Source organism: Dipodomys spectabilis, unplaced genomic scaffold (assembly GCF_019054845.1).
Source record: "Dipodomys spectabilis isolate Male_0828 unplaced genomic scaffold, ASM1905484v1 ptg000213l, whole genome shotgun sequence".
NCBI classification, from domain to species: domain Eukaryota; kingdom Metazoa; phylum Chordata; class Mammalia; order Rodentia; family Heteromyidae; genus Dipodomys; species Dipodomys spectabilis.
This window is the reverse complement of record NW_024870890.1, coordinates 824,793-845,745: the sequence shown is the minus strand read 5'-3', so window position 1 is coordinate 845,745 and position 20,953 is coordinate 824,793. Positions and strand designations below refer to the sequence as shown.

The following is a 20,953-nucleotide window of genomic DNA, read 5'->3' as shown; positions in this document are numbered from 1 at the left end:
AACACTGGGCACACAATGGCACGTTGGTGGGCAGTAGCCACAATACCAACACTGGGCACACAATGGCACGTTGGTGGGCAGTAGCCACAATACCAACACTGGGCACACAATGGCACATTGGTGGGCAGTAGCCATATTACCAACACTGGGCACACAATTGCACGTTGGTGGGCAGTAGCCATATTACCAACACTGGGCACACAATGGCACGTTAGTAGGCAGTAGCCATATTACCAACACTGGGCACACAATGGCACGTTGTCAGGCAGTAGCCACAATACCAACACTGGGCACACAATGGCACGTTGGTGGGCAGTAGCCACAATACCAACATTAAGGCACACAATGGCATGTTGGCAGGCAGTAGCCATATTACCAACACTGGGCACACAATGGCACGTTGGCGGGCAGTAGCCACAATACCAACACTGGGCACACAATGGCACGTTAGTGGGCAGTAGCCACATTACCAACATTAAGGCACACAATGGCATGTTGGCAGGCAGTAGCCATATTACCAACACTGGGCACACAATGGCACGTTGGCAGGCAGTAGCCATATTACCAACATTGGGCACACAATGGCACGTTGGAGGGCAGTAGCCATATTACCAACATTAAGGCACAAAATGGCACGTTGGTGGGCAATAGCCACAATACCAACACTGGGCACACAATGGCACGTTGGTGGGCAGTAGCCACAATACCAACACTGGGCACACAATGGCACGTTGGTGGGCAGTAGCCATATTACCAACACTGGGTACACAATGGCACGTTGGCAGGCAGTAGCCATATTACCAACACTGGGCACACAATGGCACGTTGGCAGGCAGTAGCCACAATACCAACACTGGGCACAAAATGGCACGTTGGTGGGCAGTAGCCACAATATCAACACTGGGCACACAATGGCACATTGGCAGGCAGTAGCCTCAATACCAACACTGGACACACAATGGCATGTTGGCAGGCAGTAGCCACAATACCAACATTAAGGCACAAAATGGCACGTTGGTTGGCAGTAGCCACAATACCAACACTGGGCACACAATGGCACGTTGGCAGGCAGTAGTCACAATACCAATATTAAAGCACAAAATGGCACGTTGGTGGGCAGTAGCCATATTACCAACATTAAGACATACAATGGCACGTTGGCAGGCAGTAGCCATATTACCAACACTGTGCACACAATGGCACGTTGGCAGGCAGTAGCCACCATACCAACACTGGGCACACAATGGTATGTTGGTGGGCAGTAGCCACAATACCAACATTAAGGCACACAATGGCATGTTGGCAGGCAGTAGCCACAATACCAACACTGGGCAGAAAATTGCATGTTGGTGGGCACGTTGGGCAGTAGCCACAATACCAACATTAAGGCACACAATGGTATGTTGGCAGGCAGTAGCCACAATACCAACACTGGGCACACAATGGCACGTTGGTGGGCAGTAGCCACAATACCAACACTGGGCACACAATGGCACGTTGGTGGGCAGTAGCCATATTACCAACATTAAGGCACAAAATGGCACGTTGGTGGGCAGTAGCCACAATACCAACACTGGGCACACAATGGCACGTTGGTGGGCAGTAGCCACAATACCAACACTGGGCACACAATGGCACGTTGGTGGGCAGTAGCCACATTACCAACATTAAGGCACACAATGGCATGTTGGCAGGCAGTAGCCACAATTCCAACACTGGGCACACAATGGCATGTTGGCGGGCAGTAGCCATATTACCAACATTAAGGCACAAAATGGCACGTTGGCGGGCAGTAGCCACAATACCAACACTGGGCACACAATGGCACGTTGGTGGGCAGTAGCCACAATACCAACACTGGGCACACAATGGCACGTTGGTGGGCAGTAGCCACAATACCAACATTAAGGCACACAATGGCATGTTGGCGGGCAGTAGACACAATACCAACACTGGGCACACAATGGCAGGTTGGTGGGCAGTAGCCACAATACCAACACTGGGCACACAATGGCACGTTGGAGGGCAGTAGCCATATTACCAACATTAAGGCACAAAATGGCACGTTGGTGGGCAATAGCCACAATACCAACACTGGGCACACAATGGCACGTTGGTGGGCAGTAGCCACAATACCAACACTGGGCACACAATGGCACGTTGGTGGGCAGTAGCCATATTACCAACACTGGGCACACAATGGCACGTTGGCAGGCAGTAGCCATATTACCAACACTGGGCACACAATGGCACGTTGGCAGGCAGTAGCCACAATACCAACACTGGGCACAAAATGGCACGTTGGTGGGCAGTAGCCACAATACCAACACTGGGCACACAATGGCACATTGGCAGGCAGTAGCCACAATACCAACACTGGACACACAATGGCATGTTGGCAGGCAGTAGCCACAATACCAACATTAAGGCACAAAATGGCACGTTGGTGGGCAGTAGCCACAATACCAACACTGGGCACACAATGGCACGTTGGCAGGCAGTAGCCACAATACCAACACTGGGCACACAATGGCATGTTGGTGGGCAGTAGCCACGATACCACCACTGGGCACACAATGGCACGTTGGTGGGCAGCAGCCACAATACCAACATTAAGGCACACAATGGCACGTTGGCAGGCAGTAGCCACAATACCAACACTGGGCACACAATGGCACGTTGGTGGGCAGCAGCCACAATACCAACATTAAGGCACACAATGGCATGTTGGCAGGCAGTAGCCACAATACCAACACTGGGCACACAATGGCACGTTGGTGGGCAGCAGCCACAATACCAACATTAAGGCACACAATGGCATGTTGGTGGGCAGTAGCCACAATTACCAACACTGGGCACACAATGGCACGTTGGCAGGCAGTAGCCATATTACCAACACTGGGCACACAATGACACGTTGGTGGGCAGTAGCCACAATACCAACATTAAGACAAAACATCTGCAGGCAGGAGCCAGGATAGCCGACCTCATGGGGAGGAATAGCAGGTCGGCAGGCAGTAGCCACAGTAGCCAACGGTAAAGGCACAGAATGACACATTTTGGGCAGTAGCCCCAGTAGTGGACATCATGGGGAGGAATAGCAGGTCGGCAGGCAGGAGCCACAGTAGCCAACATGAAGGCGCAGAGTGGCACATTGGTGGGCAGGAGCCACAAAGCTGTCATTAAGGTGCAGAGTGGCATGTCAGCAGGCAGTAGCTACCATTAAGGCACAGAATGGTATGTGGTCAGGCAGTAGCCACAGGAGCCAGGGAGCCAAAGCCAGCAATTTCTGACTGCATGGTTACGTTGCCTATCCACGGGCCCTTTCCAGTTACAGCACTAATGTTTTAAATACAAGTATTCCGCATACGCGGCTTCATAGTTTATCACACACTTGTCACTGCTGGAATTTAAATGATATAGATTTGATGTTTGAATACCATAAGCAAAATTAACGATGGAATGATGTCAATATGACTGTCATTAACCATCAGCACAGTTGCATTATATGATTGTTATATGGTCTTCCTAGACTGTGATGTCCAGACTTACCTTAATGTAAAGCAGTACTCACACTTATAGAATGCATGTTTGATCATGTATGAAAGAGTATATAGAGGTTGGTATAATTGGGCAACAGCCACATTTGCCAAGCATGTAGTACACAATGTCAGTACTTACCTTAGTAGAAAGTGTGTCAGTACCTACCTTAATAGAAAGTGTGTCAGTACTTACCTTAGTAGAAAGTGTGTCAGTACTTACCTTAGTAGAAAGTGTGTCAGTACTTACCTTAGTAGAAAGTGTGTCAGTACTTACCTTAGTAGAAAGTGTGTCAGTACTTACCTTAGTAGAATGCATGTTTGTGTATGTATATTGAATTTGACGGCAGCAGCCCTATTTGATGAGCATGTGGTGTACAATGCTATTGGTTAGCATGGGTCAGGGTTTACACTGAAACGCTGGGAGTTGGTACCCACTAGCTCATGGTGTACACTAGGATAGCAGTAGGCCGAGTGACAGTGCAATATCTAAGGTACAGCTGGAGATGTGGGTCATTTGTAACCACAGCCATCTTAGTATGATGTAGACCAGTTGGTTCAAAATTGCTCAAGTCAAGATTAGCCACGAAATTCAGTAAATACACCCCGGCGCTCACCAAGAGAAATCCCAAAATTCAATAAAGGTAATCTGGCGCATGTCAAAGCAAGCTGGGAAACCAAGCCCAGACCCAGCCCGCATTAGATACAGTCACAATTTGGGATGCATAGAAAACGTTGCCATAAAACGCTGATTTAAATGATAGAAACATAGGGCCATACAAGAAATTAAACTGAAGCAGTAATTATGAGATTTTCATGTAAAACTTGGAGCCAGATAGATTCAGTCTTTTTATTGTGAAAATACTGTACAGAGGCGTTACAATTACATGGGCAAGATAATGAGTACATTTCTTATCAAGCATTGTAGCCTCCTCCTTTGTTTTCCCTTCCCATCTCTTCGTATCCTTCCCCACCCCCGTCCCGTCCCTCCCACCAAAGTTGTAAAGTTCGCTTTTCGACATAAGGACTTGTACATCATTGTTGCAATGGGTCCTCCTGTATCCCTGTTTTAACGATTTGTTTTTTCCCTTCCCCTCCACATATACTAACATCATATATAGAGATTCAGTCTTTCGAAGACCTCACAGTAATTCTCCTCAAACTACACGATGAAATATTAAAAAAAAAAAAAGCAACAGTACCAAACTCATTCCCCAGTCAATCTTACTGTATATCCAATACCAAACCGACACAACAAAGCTCAACACCAATCCTGCCCATGAAACAGACCACAAAGTAGGTGAAATCCTCATGAACCAAAATCAGCATTGCCTACTGTGCTTAAGTTGGTTTCATACTACCAATACGATGACTCAACATATGCAACCAATCAATGTAAATCCATCAGTATAAACAAGACAGACGAAACCTCTTGATCAGCTCTAAAAGCCTTGTCAAAATTCAGCAACAAGGGACGCAACGCAGCTGGCTTTAATAAAGGCTTTAGATCAAGTATCTCCACCTATACTCAAATAAGCCATCAACTTGCTAAATCAAAATAGGAAAAAAAATCAGAAATCATACACTTACCTTTTTGGGGGACATCAAGATTTATTTGAGGACTTAGTTTTTAACACAAGTCATTTTAAATCTCAACAGTATGCCAGTATGGGCACCCTTCCATTAGTGTAAATAGTAAAATTTAGGGTTTCAGAAAGTGCGTACACCCTTCCACACACAAAACATCAGGAAATAATTCAGTTCTATTTTTCTGAACAATCAGACAGGATACAGATGACAATTCACCCCAAATAATCTGTAATGTTTATCCAGTTACAACTAGAATTGTAACAGTATGTTGGAAGCACTTTCCTGAACTTTCTTTCTCTGAAGCCCAGCACTCCTTACTCAGGAAAAAATTATGAGCAAGCCCTGCCCATCTCCCTTCAAATTTGAGAGCTCCCTTAGAATTAGCAGCCTGTGTATGGAGTTTTGTTCCATGTCCTGCTGCTAACACAACTTGTTTTAACTCTCAATTGTTGTGTAACACCCCAACTCAAAAAGCAGTAATGTTGTGTCTGGTTGTGATTTTATGATTGGCGCACATCCTACCTTCTCTCTGCTCTGCGTGGACCAAGGATCAGCTTGGCTGGTACTGGGTGCTTTTGACTGTACATGGTAGCTCAGCTGCAGTCCTTCGGAGGCGCCTTTATTCTCTGCCTCAATCTGCGTCCTTTTAACGCAGCCTGTGAATTCAGAGGAGAGAGATAGGAGGCTAATTAAGTCTTGAGCACAGTTATCCAAACGTTATTTCTACATTTTCATGGACAAAGTAGTTAGAGGTTCTGATCAGACTGAGGAAGGTGTGACCTTCTGCTGGAAGAGCTGCAGAATTATTATTCTGGGAGGAGCAAAATTATTTGGAAAAAAAACAGCTTTGGAGACTTAGCTTTCTATCTCTAACAAAACCGGACTCTTCATTTGTAAGGAGAAAGGTTACTTCGGCTCAGCCTTAGAGATCTGAATGCATGACTGGTTGGCTCTAGTGCCCTGGAAAGCCATGGAAGAAGGCAGTACATCCTCCAGAGAGCACAGCGGGGAAGCTCCTGTGTCAAGGCCGAATGAAAAAGGGAGGAAAATGAGGCTAGGATTCCACAATGCCTTTTCCAGTGATCCAGAGACCTCCCACCAGGCCCCATCCTCAGTGTTCCTTCTGCTTCGCCCTTAACACGTGGCCACATGGCCTTCACGAGGGCTGTCAGCCCACACTACAGCAGAGACCATAACACATGGCCACATGGCCTTCACGAGGGCTGTCAGCCCACACTACAGCAGAGACCATAGCACGTGGCCACATGGCCTTCACGAGGGCTGTCCGCCCACACTACAGCAGAGACCATAGACCTGAGCTTTTCATACCTCTGCCCATTTTGGTTGGTTACCAGAAATGGTACCCAAATGGCTGTTTATAGCATCACCCTTCTAAGAAGTAACCATTCTTCGAAACAGTATTTTTGTTTTATTGGTTGTGTGAACTCTGGGCCTGGGTGCTGTCCCTGTGCTCTATAGCTCAAGGCAAGTGCTCTACTGCTTGAGCCACAGTGTCACTTCCACTTTTCTAGGTTTATTGGAGATAAGTCTCAGACTTTCCTGCCTTGGCTGGCTTTGAACTGTGATCCTCAGATCTCAGCCTTCTGAGTAGCTAGGATGACAGGCGTGAGCCACTGGCGCCTGGCACAATATTTAAATGTGGTTGAGAGTTCTAAAGTTTTCTAGGTAAGGAACTGTAGAGACACACACGCAAATATGACTGAAGTATCAGCAGGAGAATATTTGTTTTCGTGGTGTAACTCCTAAACAAGGAATCTACAGTTTCACTACAATGAGTACCAGAAGCGGAGTCGTTTTGTCAGGAGGGAACCAAGGGGTGGCACAGCAGTTGGCAGGAAGCTTGGGCATACACACGCCCGTGGCCATGGCTGGGAGGATTTGCTGAATGTCCAATCAAAACCGCTTTTGTACAGTTAAAAAAATTGTAGGGCTGGGAAGGTGGCTCAGTGGTAGAGCACTTGCCTTGCATGCCTGAGGCCCTGGGTTCGATTCCTCAGCACCACCTTAACAGACAAAGCTGCAAGTGGCGCTGTGGCTCAAGAGGTAGAGTGCCAGCCTTGAGCTGAAGAGCTGAGGGACAGCGCCTAGGCCCAGAGTTCAGGCCCCACGACCGGACCCCCAAAAAAAAAATTGTAGAGGGGGCTGGGAAGGTGGCTCAGCGGTAGAGAGCTCGCCTCACACGCATGAGGCCCTGGGTTCGATTCCTCAGCACCACCTTAACAGACAAAGCTGCAAGTGGCGCTGTGGCTCAAGAGGTAGAGTGCCAGCCTTGAGCTGAGGGCCAGCGCTCAGGCCCAGAGTGCAGGCCCCACAACCGACACACCCACACCCCAGTATTTATGTTGTCCTGCCTTTTTTGTGTTCATGGGGCTTGAACTCATCTGCACAGCCTCCCATACCTCGGCCCCGCCTACCTCCCCAGGCTCCTCCCTCCACTCTCCTCGGCCCCGCCTACCTCCTCCAGGCCCCTCCCTCCACTCTCCTCGGCCCCGCCTACCTCCCCCAGGCCCCTCCCTCCACTCCCCTCGGCCCCGCTTACCTCCCCCAGGCCCCTCCCTCCACTCCCCTCGGCCCCACCTACCTCCTCCAGGCCCCTCCCTCCACTCTCCTCGGCCCCGCCTACCTCCCCCAGGCCCCTCCCTCCACTCTCCTCGGCCCCGCCTACCTCCTCCAGGCCCCCTCCTCCTCCCCTCCTCGGCCCCGCCTACCTCCCCCAGGCCCCTCCCTCCACTCCCCTCGGCCCCACCTACCTCCTCCAGGCCCCTCCCTCCACTCTCCTCGGCCCCGCCTACCTCCCCCAGGCCCCTCCCTCCACTCCCCTCGGCCCCACCTACCTCCTCCAGGCCCCTCCCTCCACTCTCCTCGGCCCCGCCTACCTCTCCCAGGCCCCTCCCTCCACTCTCCTCGGCCCCGCCTACCTCACCAGGCCCCTCCCTCCACTCCCCTCGGCCCCGCCTACCTCCTCCAGGCCCCTCCCTCCACTCCCCTCGGCCCCGCCTACCTCCCCAGCCCCTCCCCCCACCCTCCTCCGCCCTGCTTTTGCCTTGATCAAAAGCATCTGTGTCCTGCTCAGAGTTCAAGCGCTAGTACACACAAAAGAACACAAAGATGAGCACCCAACCTCGGGGCAGCCGTCCCGGGCCCCTCGACTCCAACTCGGGGCAGCTGGGCCCGGGCCCCTGGACTCCAACTCGGGGCACCCGTCCCGGGCCCCTGGACTCCAACTCGGGGCACCCGTCCCGGGCCCCTGGACTCCAACTCGGGGCACCCGTCCCGGGGCCCTCGACTCCAACTCGGGGCACCCGTCCCGGGGCCCTCGACTCCAACTCGGGGCACCCGTCCCGGGCCCCTGGACTCCAACTCGGGGCACCCGTCCCGGGCCCCTGGACTCCAACTCGGGGCACCCGTCCCGGGCCCCTGGACTCCAACTCGGGGCACCCGTCCCGGGCCCCTGGACTCCAACTCGGGGCAGCTGGGCCCGGGCCCCTGGACTCCAACTCGGGGCAGCTGGGCCCGGGCCCCTGGACTCCAACTCGGGGCAGCTGGGCCCGGGCCCCTGGACTCCAACTCGGGGCAGCTGGGCCCGGGCCCCTGGACTCCAACTCGGGGCAGCTGGGCCCGGGCCCCTGGACTCCAACTCGGGGCAGCCGTCCCGGGCCCCTGGACTCCAACTCGGGGCCGCTGGGGGTCAGTGGCTCCCGCGACCACTCTGCAGGCTGGGGTCGGAGCGGCATGGCTCCAAGCGGCCAGGGCAGGAGCCCTGGCGCAGTGGGGGGCGCGGGCCTCGAGCGGGGAACGCTGGGGACGGTGTCGGGCCTGGGTTCGAGCCCCCACGGCGGTCGGCCCTCCTCCGGCGCGCGCCAGCTGCGTCCGGGCCTCCCGGACGCCCTGCAGAGGCCGCCCTGCCCGCCGTGCTCCCGGCGACGGCGAGACCGGCCAGAGAGAGAGGCAGGGCGCGGGGCTGGGGTGCCAGGCCCGTCCGAGCGGCCGGCAGAACGGAGCGAGGGCCGAGGGCGCGGGGCTCCGGCCTGGGCGGGGGCCGGCACGCGGGGACGGGGGGAGGAGGGCGGACGGCACGCGGGGACGCGGGGAGGAGGGCGGACGGCACGCGGGGACGCGGGGACGAGGGCGGACGGCACGCGGGGACGCGGGGACGAGGGCGGACGGCACGCGGGGACGCGGGGACGAGGGCGGACGGCACGCGGGGACGCGGGGACGCGGGGACGAGGGCGGACGGCACGCGGGGACGCGGGGACGAGGGCGGACGGCACGCGGGGAGGGAGGCGCGGAGGGGAAGGAGGGCGGGCCGAGGGCAGGACCCGCGGCCGCCCCGGTCGGCCCCGCCGTCGGGCCCGCGCCGCGTTGCCCCGGCACGCGCTCACTCACCCCGTGCGCCGCGGGCGTCGGTCTCGCCCCGCGCGGGCCGTGGCGCGGACGCGGCTGCGGACCCGACGCCGGCCGTCGGCCTCCGCGGGGCTCTGCAGCCGGGCGTCCCGGCGTCCGCCCCGGGCTCGAGCCCAGCACGCCGGGGACGGGAGCTCCGCGGGAAGGGAGCCCCCTCGGACCCAGGCGCCTTGTCTCCCGGAGGCAGCGGCGGACGTCGCTGGCCGCGACGCGCACGCGGGCGGCAAGTGCGAACGGCGGGGACGCCGGAGACCGCGCGCTTTAAGTCCCCGACGGGGGCGTGGCTTTAGAGGGCGTGGTTTGGCTGGGGCGTGTCCCGGCGGGGCGGGGCTTGACAGGGCAGGGAGGCGCGCGTGCGCAGAGCGAGCCCGGCGCAGACCTCGCGCAAGCGCCGAAGCGCTTCGTTCCGCTGGCGAGAAGCGTCCAGCTCGGCGCCGGTGGGCCCCGCCGCCAGCCGCTCGGCCGGAGCCCCGCGCAGAGTCCGCAACCCGACCACCGCCGTCGCCAGCGGGGAGAGGGCGGCGCGGGCCCGCCGGGCGGCGGCGACCAGGACGGACGGTGAGCGGGGCCGGGCCGGGAGGCCGGGCGGGGCGGCCGGGCCGGGAGGCCGGGGTCCCCTCGCCCTCGGCCAGGTCCCCGGTGGGCCGGGGCGGACGCGCGGAGGCCCCCGGGCCCCGGGCGGGCAGGATCGGAGCCCCGGCGTCGCCCGCGGGGGCCGGGCTGCGGCGCCCCGGGCCGGCGCTCCGTCTTGCTCGCACGCGGCCCCCGCGGCCCCGAGCCCCGGCCGGACGCCCGCCTCCGGGCTGTTGGTCTCCGCAGGTGCCGCGCGTCGTGGATCCGGCCGTGCGAGCGCCCGCCCCGCGGGGAGCATGCGGGCCCCGGCCCGGGGCGCCCGCGCCCGCGCCGTCTGAGGACCCCGGCCCAGGTAGGCCCCGGCCCCGCGCGGGGCGCGTCCCGGTGAGGCTCTGGCCTGGCGCCGGCCGGGTCTGTGTGCGCGGGTTGTTAGAGGTTCGCGTGGACTCTGAGGCTCCTCGCGCGTTGTTGCAGATGGGCTGCGTGATCGCCGGTGCGTGCGCGGCGCCTCGGACGCCGCTGGTCTGCAGCTCCGCTTGAGTTCATCCCCTTCCGAAAGCGCAGGCTTTTTTGTGATGAAGCCCAGGCTGTTGACTTTTCTTCTGTGTCTTTGGGCATCTTATCCAAACCCCGGGGTGAGACTTCCTCCTCGGATCTCTTCTGAAAGTTTGTCTTGGAGATGGGCACTGGAGCCGTGAGGAGAGGCCGGAGGGGAATCGTCAGAACCCCCGTCCACACTCCGTGTGAAGGAGGGCGGAGGAGGGTAACTTAGGACCGAGAAGCGCGGTGTTTGCTCCCATGACTGCAGGTGCTGGCTCCTTAGTCTGTCCTCTCTGGCCTCACAGGAAGGGAGCCGGCTCACCACCGCGGTCAGCGCCGTCTCCTGCTCCTGCCGAGCTGCTCCTCCCCGATGAAATAACTGCAGCTGACTACATTTTGTAGTCAAAAGATCTCCATTTTAAACCACAGGCCTGGGAGGGGCGGCCAGGCCCTGGGACGAGAGCGTGTCTGCGCCAAGATGCTGGAGGAGGACATGGAGGTGGCCATCAAGCTGGTGGTGGTGGGGAACGGGGCGGTGGGCAAGTCGAGCATGATCCAGCGGTACTGCAAGGGCGTCTTCACAAAGGACTACAAGAAAACCATCGGAGTGGACTTTCTGGAGCGACAGATCCAGTATGTACCTGGCTGTTCCATTCACTTCTTTGGATTTGTAATGTAAGACGCTCACTGGAATAATAGCGGATAATCACAGTGCCATCCATGTTCACAGCTAGGACAGCCGTTTTTCAACAGTCTCACTGTGTGGCCCAACCCATATTCCTTTGCCTCTTGTTCTCAGTTTGCAGGCCTGAGCCGCCATGCCAGGCCTAACCATAAACATCTTTATCCTTATTTCTTGCTCCTTAGTTTTCCTTTTTTTTTTTTTGGCTAGTCATGGGGCTTGAACTCGAGCCCTGGGCATTGTCCCTGGGATCTAAGGCTTGCTGTATACGACTTTGGGCCAAAGCTCCGCTTCTGGTTTTTGAGTGGTTAATTGGAGATAAGAGTCTCCTGGGAACTATTCTGCCTGTGCTGGCTTCAAACTTCGATCCTCAAATCTCAGTCTCTTGAGTAGCTAGGATTACAGAGGTGAGCCACTGGTGCCTGGTCTATTTTTCATTTTTTCCGCTTTTCTCTCATTTTTTTTCCTTTTACCTACTTTTTTTCCTTCTCATATGTTTTATAATTATTAATTACATTTCAGGTACTTCTTAAACACAGACTGATGTTCTGATTAATATTTCTATTTTTTTTTATTTAGAAGTTATCCATGTCTCTAAATTATAATGTTTCCTCTCTTTGTAAAATTAGACAAGAGTACAAAGAGAAGTTGGAGAGCAAATAATTTGCTTTTATTCCAAAGAAATAAATCAGATTTAGGAGGATCAAATATGCCTATGAAAAGAAACTCTTTAGGGAATTTAATTGGATACTAAAACCCTTAGAGTAATGCCTTTTGTTATTAGTTTTGAGAAACTTTCAAGACTATTTTAGGTTTTAAAAAAATGTATTACAGAGCTGGGTGCCAGTGGCTCCTGACTGTAAGCCTAGCTACTCAGGAGGCTGAGATCTGAGGATCGCAGTTCAAAGCTAGCCCAGGCAGGAAAGTATGTGAGACTCTTATCTCCATGGTGCTGTGGCTCAAGTAGTAGAGTGCTCACCTTGAGCTGAAGAGCTCATGGACAGCGCCCAAGCCCAGAGTTCAAGCCCCAGGACTGACCAAAAAAAGGGTGTTATAGACATAAGAAACATTAAACAAATGTTTGTGGCTAGATATTAACATCACACAAGGAAAGGCTGTCTTCGTCATTTCAAAGATAATTTTGAATCTGTATCCTATTATCTGTGCTCTATACTTTTTATTTGCTTCCTTTCTCTAAACATGCTTTAAGTAGCTTCAGCTGTAAGTTTTGATGTTTTTGTACTTATTGCCTGAAATCAGGTAATATACAATACATAGTTAGCATATAGTTAATCCTGACTGTTCAGCTACTTGCTAAAATCTGTCCACTTATAGTGTTTGTTGGTCATTTGTGGATAGATACAGGAGTTTCCCAGCATATACTTCTCCAGCTGAAACCAAGCTCAGTCTCCCGGCTTCAGCTCTTACACAGTGAGAATGTGTCCTTTCTGTAATGCTCTGCACAATGTCACCTTTTTCACTTTTTTGCTTTTTGAAAGTGTCCTCCCAGTGCAGTGCTGAGTGCTGTCTACTTTCCTAAGAGCAAGGAGGCTATGAAGTATTTCCTACAGAGAAAATGCATGGGTTAGATAGATAAGCTTTGTGCAGACAGGACTCACAGTAGTTTGATCTGTAGTGCTGTTGGGCATGAACTTATGCTAAATTATATAAATAAGGTGTCTCTAAACAGAAATATACATAAAGCTAGGTATTGATCAGTTAGAAAAAATTATAAAGGATTTTTTTCTCCTTCTTTTTCAAGGCAGAGACTGATGCAGCTCAGGTTGGGCTCAGATATACTATGTAGCCCAAGCTGTCCTTGAACTTGTAATTCTCCCCTCCCCAGTACTGGGCTTATAGCCACCACACCTGTACTAAGAATCTACCTCAGTATGGTTCAGTTTTTGGTAATTCAGTATTGATGGAGCTCAGAGGTGGAGTACTTGCCTAGCACACAGAAGGTCCTAGGTTTGAACCCAGAGAAACAGAAACAACCCACAACATAGTGCCATCTGGGACACAAATGCTTTGAGTAGTCAACTTTATAACAAAGTAAATTTTCTAGCGAGAGGGCAGTGAAGCTTCTTGCCCATACTCTCATGTTTATGAAGCGCCAAAGCCCACTAGAGTGGGCAGGAGGAGAAAGCAGTGGCTAGGGTCGCGTCCGCCCGGCCATTAGTGCACATGACCATTGTTAAAGAAAACCATTCCATTTGCACAGCTCTTCCACTTTCACTGCTGCAGCTAGTCCAACATTAAAGGGCCTCAACTCCACGTTTCACAGTGATGCTCACAAGGTAGCTTTAGTGCCTTTGGATTTGAAAAACAAAAATATGCTTAAAGCGTTATAAAAAAAACTTTACATAAATCCATCTCTTTCAGAGTTAATGATGAGGATGTCAGACTAATGTTATGGGACACTGCAGGTCAAGAGGAATTTGATGCTATAACAAAGGCCTACTATCGAGGTAAAATGTGGTGCTGATTTGTCTGTCACGTTGTTTGCTTTCTCTCCCATGTAAAAGTTTCCCTGTGAGAATCGTTACAGTAGGTCGGGAAAATGCAGTTCAGAGGTAGAGCACTCACCTAACGTCATGAAGCTCTAGGTTGCATCCCCTGCAGTGAGACAGAACAAAGTTAAAATAATTTCAAGGTATTCTTGAAGCCCAGCTCCTCATTCTACACTCCTGTGAAATGGGAAGCACCATTTTATATTTAAACAGTGGGCCCTGTCTTATATGACTTCTGTCTTGTTTTCAGTGCTAGGCTTAGATCTGGGGCCTGGGGTGTGCTGGGCCTGGGGTGTGCTGGGCCTGGGGTGTCCTGGGCCTGGGGTGTGCTGGGCCTGGGGTGTGCTGGGCCTGGGGTGTGCTGGGCCTGGGGTGTGCTGGGCCTGGAGTGTGCTGGGTCTGGGGTGGTCAGGGCCTGGGGTGTGCTGGGCCTGGGATGTGCTGGGCCTGGGGTGTTCAGGGTCTGGGGTGTGCTGGGCCTGGGGTGTTCAGGGCCTCGGGTGTGCTGGGCCTGGGGTGTGCTGGGCCTGGGGTGTGCAGGGCCTGGGGTGTGCAGGGCCTGGGGTGTGCTGGGCCTGGGGTGTGCAGGGCCTGGGGTGTGCTGGGCCTGGGGTGTGCTGGGCCTGGGGTGGTCAGGGTCTGGGGTGTTCAGGGCCTGGGGTGTGCTGGGTCTGGGGTGTGCTGGGCCTGGGGTGTTCAGGGTCTGGGGTGTGCTGGGCCTGGGGTGTGCTGGGCCTGGGGTGTGCTGGGCCTGGGGTGTTCAGGGTCTGGGGTGTTCAGGGTCTGGGGTGTTCAGGGTCTGGGGTGTTCAGGGCCTGGGGTGTTCAGGGTCTGGGGTGTGCTGGGCCTGGGCTGTGCTGGGCCTGGGGTGTTCAGGGCCTGGGGTGTGCTGGGCCTGGGGTGTCCTGGGCCTGGGGTGTGCTGGGCCTGGGGTGTGCTGGGCCTGGGGTGTGCTGGGCCTGGGGTGTGCTGGGCCTGGGGTGTTCAGGGCCTGGGGTGTGCAGGGCCTGGGGTGTTCAGGGCCTGGGGTGTGCTGGGCCTGGGCGTCAGGCACACTGGGCCTCAGGTGCTGGGCCTGGGCATCAGGCACGCTGGGCCTGGGGTGCTAGGTCTGGGGTGTCAGGCACGCTGGGCCGCCCGCCCGGGCAGGCCACTGCTCCCTGGGGAGCCCTGAACCCACAGCCCCGGACGCCAGCCGGCCAGAAAAGTGTATGAGACTCCTATCTCCAAAATAACCAGAAGAAAAAAAACAAACCGAGCCCAAGGTTTAGAGAAGCAGATGAGCAAGCAAGTCAAGTGGACCTGAACTCTGGGCCTGGGTACTGTCCCTCAGCTCTTCAGCTCAAGGTGAGCACTCTACCACTCAAGCCACAGCTCCACTTCCAGTTTTCTGGTGGTTTATTAGAGATAAGAGTCTCACGGACTTTCCTGCCCAACCTGGCTTTGAACCGCGATCCTCTGATCTCAGCCTTCTGAGTAGCTAGGATTACAGGCGTGAGCCGCCAGCGCCAGCAAGCTTTCTCGTTTTCTAAACTGTAAAGGTGAATATTTACTTACCACAATCAAAATTAATGTGTCTGAGGAATGTTAGACCGAATGTCCCTTTGTGGATCACTTTGGGGTCTGTCAGAATGGTTTGGGTTGCTGAACACAGAAACAGACTCCTTTTCAAACTGGCTTTACAGACTGGGAAGGTGGTTCAGTGGTAGAATGCTTGCCTCGCATGCATGAGGCCCTGGGTTCAATTCCTCAGCACCACAAGCTGGAAGTGGTGCTGTGGTTCAAGTGGTAGAGTGCTAGCCTTCAACTGAAGAGCTGAGGGTCAACGCCCAGGTCAAATTTAGGCCCCACGACTGTCAAAAGAAAAAAAAAAGAGAATCAAACTGGCTTATACACGAGGTATACTGAATTGTTTCCTGGAAAAGAAGTTTGTTCAGACTACAGCCTTCCTGATCTCCTGTGCGGAGTTCCTCCTGCTGATTTTCTTGCTGGTCTCAAGCAAGGACACCCACAGCCTTGTCTATTTTGGCTGAGGAGAGGCCATCTTCCAGGAGTGAACCAAACTCCCGAGCTGTTGTGTGATTAGGACACCTTGGCCTGATGGCCGTGCTGACGGGGGTGGGCTTAGTTGGTGTGGGTCATGTGGCAAGCCCCTGCCGGCATCCACCCTGTGCACACACACACCACGCACGCGCACGCACACACATGCCCCTCCCCCCTGCAGCAATACCTTCCTGGGGAAGGGATCTCACACACACACGCACGCACATGCACACGCGCACACACACACACACCACACACGCGCATGCGCACGCACACACACGCCCCTCCCCCCTGCAGCAATACCTTCCTGGGGAAGGGATCTCACACACACGCACGCACATGCACACGCGCGCACACACACACACCACACACGCCCCTCCCCCCTGCAGCAATACCTTCCTGGGGAAGGGATCACACACACACACGCACATGCACACACGCCCCTCCCCCCTGCAGCAATACCTTCCTGGGGAAGGGATCACACACACACACACACACACGCACACACACACGCCCCTCCCCCCTGCAGCAATACCTTCCTGGGGAAGGGATCACACACACGCGCGCACACACACACACACACACACACACACGCCCCTCCCCCCTGCAGCAATACCTTCCTGGGGAAGGGATCACACACACACGCACACACACACACACGCACACACACACACACCCCTCCCCCCTGCAGCAATACCTTCCTGGGGAAGGGATGCCACAGTTCCTGCTGCATGTGTAGGTTGGGATATGGTCATTATGAAGGAAAGACTAGGAAGGGAAGGGTTAGGAAGACCAGTGAGGAGGAGTCCACCGACTGTCCCACCATCTCCTTAATTTCCATTTAAGACCATTACTGTGAGCATCTCCCACCTCCCCACCCCCATCTGGGTAACTGCTTATCTGGGATGTGATTCAGGGGTGGGGAAAGGAGAAAAACCAGCGTAGGTAGGTAGGTAGCCAGGCGCCGGTGGCTCACGCCTGTAATCCTAGCTACTCAGCAGGCTGACAACTGAGAATCATGGTTCAAAGCCAGCCCGGGCAGAAAAGACCGTGAGACTCTTATCTCCAATAAACCACTCAGAACACCAGAAGTGGTGCTGTGGCTCAAGTGGTAGAGTGCTAGCCTTGAGCTGAAGGTAACTAGGGGTCAGTTGCTCAGAAGAGCGGTGTGAAGATGTCTCCAGAGGCTGTGCTGGGAGGCACCAGTTCTCCTGGGGGATGTGCTGAGAAGCCCAGGGCTCTTCTAAAACCATCGGATAAACCACAAGGCAGAAAGGGGAGCATTCCCTGCAGCATTTGTTTGAGGGAATTCTGTCTGCAGGAAAAACTGTCTTCCATAGCACTCCAAAACTGGAGCTGGGGGAAAACAACCACGGTTTCTGCACACTGTTTACCCTGATTGTTTAAACCTGTCTGAACAACACCACATCCTCCTCTCCAGACAAGCACTTGGTCATTTCTTTGTTCTTTGCCTATTCTATCCCTTATATATAACTGGGGAGATTATAGACATTTTTTTTCTTTTACTCTTTGTCTTATTCTTACCGCTAATATCTGGAACCATCTACTTACAGACTTTTTTTTTTAACTATATACATCCTCTAAGATTGTTGGTTTTGTTTTTCAGAGTCAGATCTTATACACTTGCGAAATCCTGTTAGGCCCTTGAATGTAAATGTAGTTGATTGCATCTGCAGTTCTTGGTTTCAGGCTAACAAATAGAGTTTTATAATAAAGAAATGATTATAAAATGATTTAAGTCATGCTTAAAATGATTATACAGTGTTTTATGTGTAGTCTTGGTAAATATTAGAATTCAAATAAATATACATTTATGTATCTAAACACTAATGTAATCGTCATTCAAATTCTCCTCAAATCTTGAAGTGTGAGCATCAGTTGTTTCCCTCCCTCCTCCCTCCGTTTTTCTCCTTTGTGTGTACTCTGTATAGTTAATGCATTTACAGCGAGTTCTTAGAATAGCAAGGATTTCCCTTCTGCTTTACAGCAATAAAAGCACTGATGGTTATCGCTTAGGCAGCCCAGGCATGCGTTAACACAAGATGGTTCTGAAGGACAGAAAGCAAGGAACAGCGCCTGGGCTCTGGGACGGCCTCTTGCTCGCCATGTACACACCTGCTGTTACTGCACTGGCTAAATCAGCAACTGATGATTTATATGACAGCTGCTTCTTGAACACGGCTGGTTATTTTTAATCTTAGATACTATTCGCCTAACATGAGAGTTGATAGTTTCAATATTGCTAGTATACTATGGGGTTTCATGATTAAGTAAGCTAAAACTCCACCCCCCATTATACATATATAGCATATATGTGTACATATACTGTATATGTGTATATACTATTTTACAGACAAGTGTAATACATAATTGTATCTATTATACAAATACTGATGCATTACATGTTTAAGAAACATGGTTCCTGATTAAAAATTGGTTCTCTGCCGGGTGCCGATGGCTCACACCTGTAATCCCAGCTACTCAGGAGACTGAGATGTGAGGATTACGGTTCAAAGACAAAGCCAGCCCGGGCAGGAAAGTCCATGAGACTCTTCAATAGACCACTAGTGAAGTCCGGAAGTGGCGCTGTGGCTCAAGTGGTAGAGCGCTCGCCTTGAGCTGAAGAGCTGAGGGACAGCACCCAGGCCCAGAGTTCAGGCCCCACGACCGACTCAAAAAAAAAAATTTGTTAACTGGGCGCTGGTGGCTCACGCCTGTAATCCTAGCTACTCAGGAGGCTGAGATCTGAGGATCTCGGTTCAAAGCCAGCCCGGGCAGGAAAGACCATGAGATTCCTATCTCCAATAAACCACCAGAAAACCGGAAGTGGCGCTGTAGCTCAAGTGGTAGAGCGCTCGCCTTGAGCTGAAGAGCTGAGGGACAGCGCCCAGGCCCAGAGTTCAAGCCCCACAGCCGACAAAAAAAAAAAATTTGTTCTTTGACTTTATAATAAGTTTGAATGTTGAAATACAAGTAGACGTTACCAAGAGGAGTTCAGTCATGTCGAAGCTGTCGTGAGCAGGAGAAGGCGGCCCTGACGGGTGTGCGGTGCTCCTTTGATGTAGAACCTGCTTGTTCCCGTCCCCACAGGAGCCCAGGCCTGTGTGCTGGTCTTTTCCACGGTGGACAGGGAGTCTTTTGAAGCAGTTTCCAGCTGGAGAGAAAAAGTAGTCGCTGAAGTTGGAGATATCCCAACTGTGCTTGTGCAAAACAAGATCGATCTCTTGGATGACTCTTGTATAAAGAAGTAAGGTGCTACTTTCAGGAGGGAGGGGGTGGTCATAAACATTTAAAATTTTAATTTTGTGTGTTTGTGTCAGTTGTGGGTCTGAACTCTGGGCCTGGGCGCTGTCCCTCAGCTCTTCAGCTCAAGGCTAGTGCTCTACCATTTGAGCCACAGCACCACTTCCGGCTTTTTCTGCTTATGTGCTGAGGAATCGAACCCAGGGTCTCATGCATGCAAGGCAAGCGCTCTACTGCTGAGCCACCTTCCCAGCCCCAATGACAATTTTAATTTTTTAGACTTACAAAACTTAGGAAAGCCTTAGTATATTTTCCTTTATAAGGATTTTATTTTCTTAAAAGCTTCAATTTTCTTGAATTTTCTGTGACTATTAACTGTGATTGGTTTAGATTACAAAAGCACAGTGGGTAACAGCAGGTCAGAGTCGTGAACTGCATTTCAGAACGGTAGAAGGAAGTGCGCTCAGTGTTTACTGTGCCGGCGTTGGGAATGTCCCGCCAGATTTAAACATGACAGATGTGGACTTTTTTTTAAACTATGTATAGTAAGTAGATATTCTGTGTTCACAAATTTAAGAACAACTATGGTCCATATTGTTTTGTTTATTCACAACTGTTAGTTTCAAACTAATGAACAAAGTTTAGCATCCAAGTAATTTTTATCTAAAAGTAGTCATTAGATTATTAATATCTTTACTAGTTTTCAAAATTTTCACTTTTTTTTTGCCAATCCTGGGCACTGTCCCTGAGCTTCTTTTGCTCAAGGCTAGTACTGTGCCACTTGAGCCACAGCTCCACTTGTGGCTTTTTGAGTGGTTTACTGGAGATAAGAGTCTCATGGGCTTTCCTGCCCAAGCTGGCTTCCAACCACAATCCTCAGATCTCAGCTCCTGAGTAGCTAGGATGACAGGCGTGAGCCACCGGCGCCCGGCTCTTTGCTTTGTTTGTTCTTCTGTTATCTGTTGTATGTACCCAGTCAGGTATAGTTGAGTGGTGTAAAGCAGCATTTTCTCAGTTTCTCTGTGTAGGGCACTCAGGAATGGCTCTGCGGGTGGCCGTGGGAAGGCTGAAGCCTGGACGGGCTACAGCACCCCATGAGGTTCATACATAGCACAGCTACTGGCAGAACTGCCATGTGCGCGAGGCTAGCCACTGCTCCCAGTGCTGGGCCTAGGTGTGCTCTGCTCATGTCCAGCATGCCAAAAGCAGGAGGCCCTAGATCCTCACGCCCGCCGTGAGGCTGCTCAGAGATGAGTTCCCACAGTATGGCCATAGTTTTCTCAAGAAAGGTGACGCAGGAGAGCAAAGCAGAAACAAGGTGCTAGAATCACACTGGGTGTGCTGTGGGAGACCAGCCTTGCTTCCAGGGTGGAGGAGGCTACCCAAGGGTATGAAACACATGAAACACAGTGGGAGGAGGTCCCCAGGGGCCATTTTGTAGCATGGCTACTACAATCAGGTTTCTAATGAAACTAAAATGCGTCTCTCATAGGCTGGGAATGTGGCTTAGTGGTAGAGTATTTGCCTTACATGCCTGAAGCTCTGGGTTTGATTCCTCAGTACAGAAAAAGCCAGAAGTGGAACTGTGGCTCAAGTGGTAGAGTGCTAGCTCTGAGCACAGAGAGGCTCAGTGACAGAGCAGATGCAGCTGTTAAACTTGGGCTTTTGGCAACAGGGTTGTTTGGTGGCCAGTAAGTACTCAGAGTGTGAGGAGTATGTTGCTCACAGTAGAGAAAGCTAACACTGCATAAGTGTACCGGTAAGTACTCAGAGGATGAGTATGATGA

The 20,953-nt window shown here is 52.7% G+C and overlaps 2 protein-coding genes across 8 annotated transcripts in view; both read left to right on the top strand.

Moving 5' to 3' along the window:
• The window catches only part of Rab23 (RAB23, member RAS oncogene family), a 40,707-nt gene that overhangs the window by 13,662 nt on the left and 6,092 nt on the right, over nucleotides 1-20,953 (top strand). For 2 of the 7 annotated variants that reach the window (XR_006150187.1, XM_042696959.1), the window contains exons 1-3: nucleotides 10,576-11,300; nucleotides 13,732-13,817; nucleotides 19,014-19,170. Coding sequence is in view for 6 of the 7 variants with exons in the window: in XM_042696959.1 (XP_042552893.1) it covers nucleotides 11,146-11,300; nucleotides 13,732-13,817; nucleotides 19,014-19,170 (398 nt within the window). In the remaining variant the exon portion in view is untranslated. Of the gene's footprint in view, nucleotides 1-10,041; nucleotides 10,113-10,454; nucleotides 10,480-10,574; nucleotides 11,301-13,731; nucleotides 13,818-19,013; nucleotides 19,171-20,953 lie in introns of those variants that run through there. The other 5 variants (XM_042696963.1, XM_042696962.1, XM_042696961.1 and 2 more) reach the window with 5 other exon arrangements.
• On the top strand, nucleotides 8,259-10,667 carry LOC122122644 (collagen alpha-1(I) chain-like). The gene has a single exon (XM_042696957.1). The coding sequence runs from the start codon at nucleotides 8,259-8,261 to the stop codon at nucleotides 10,665-10,667; it is 2,409 nt and encodes an 802-aa protein (XP_042552891.1).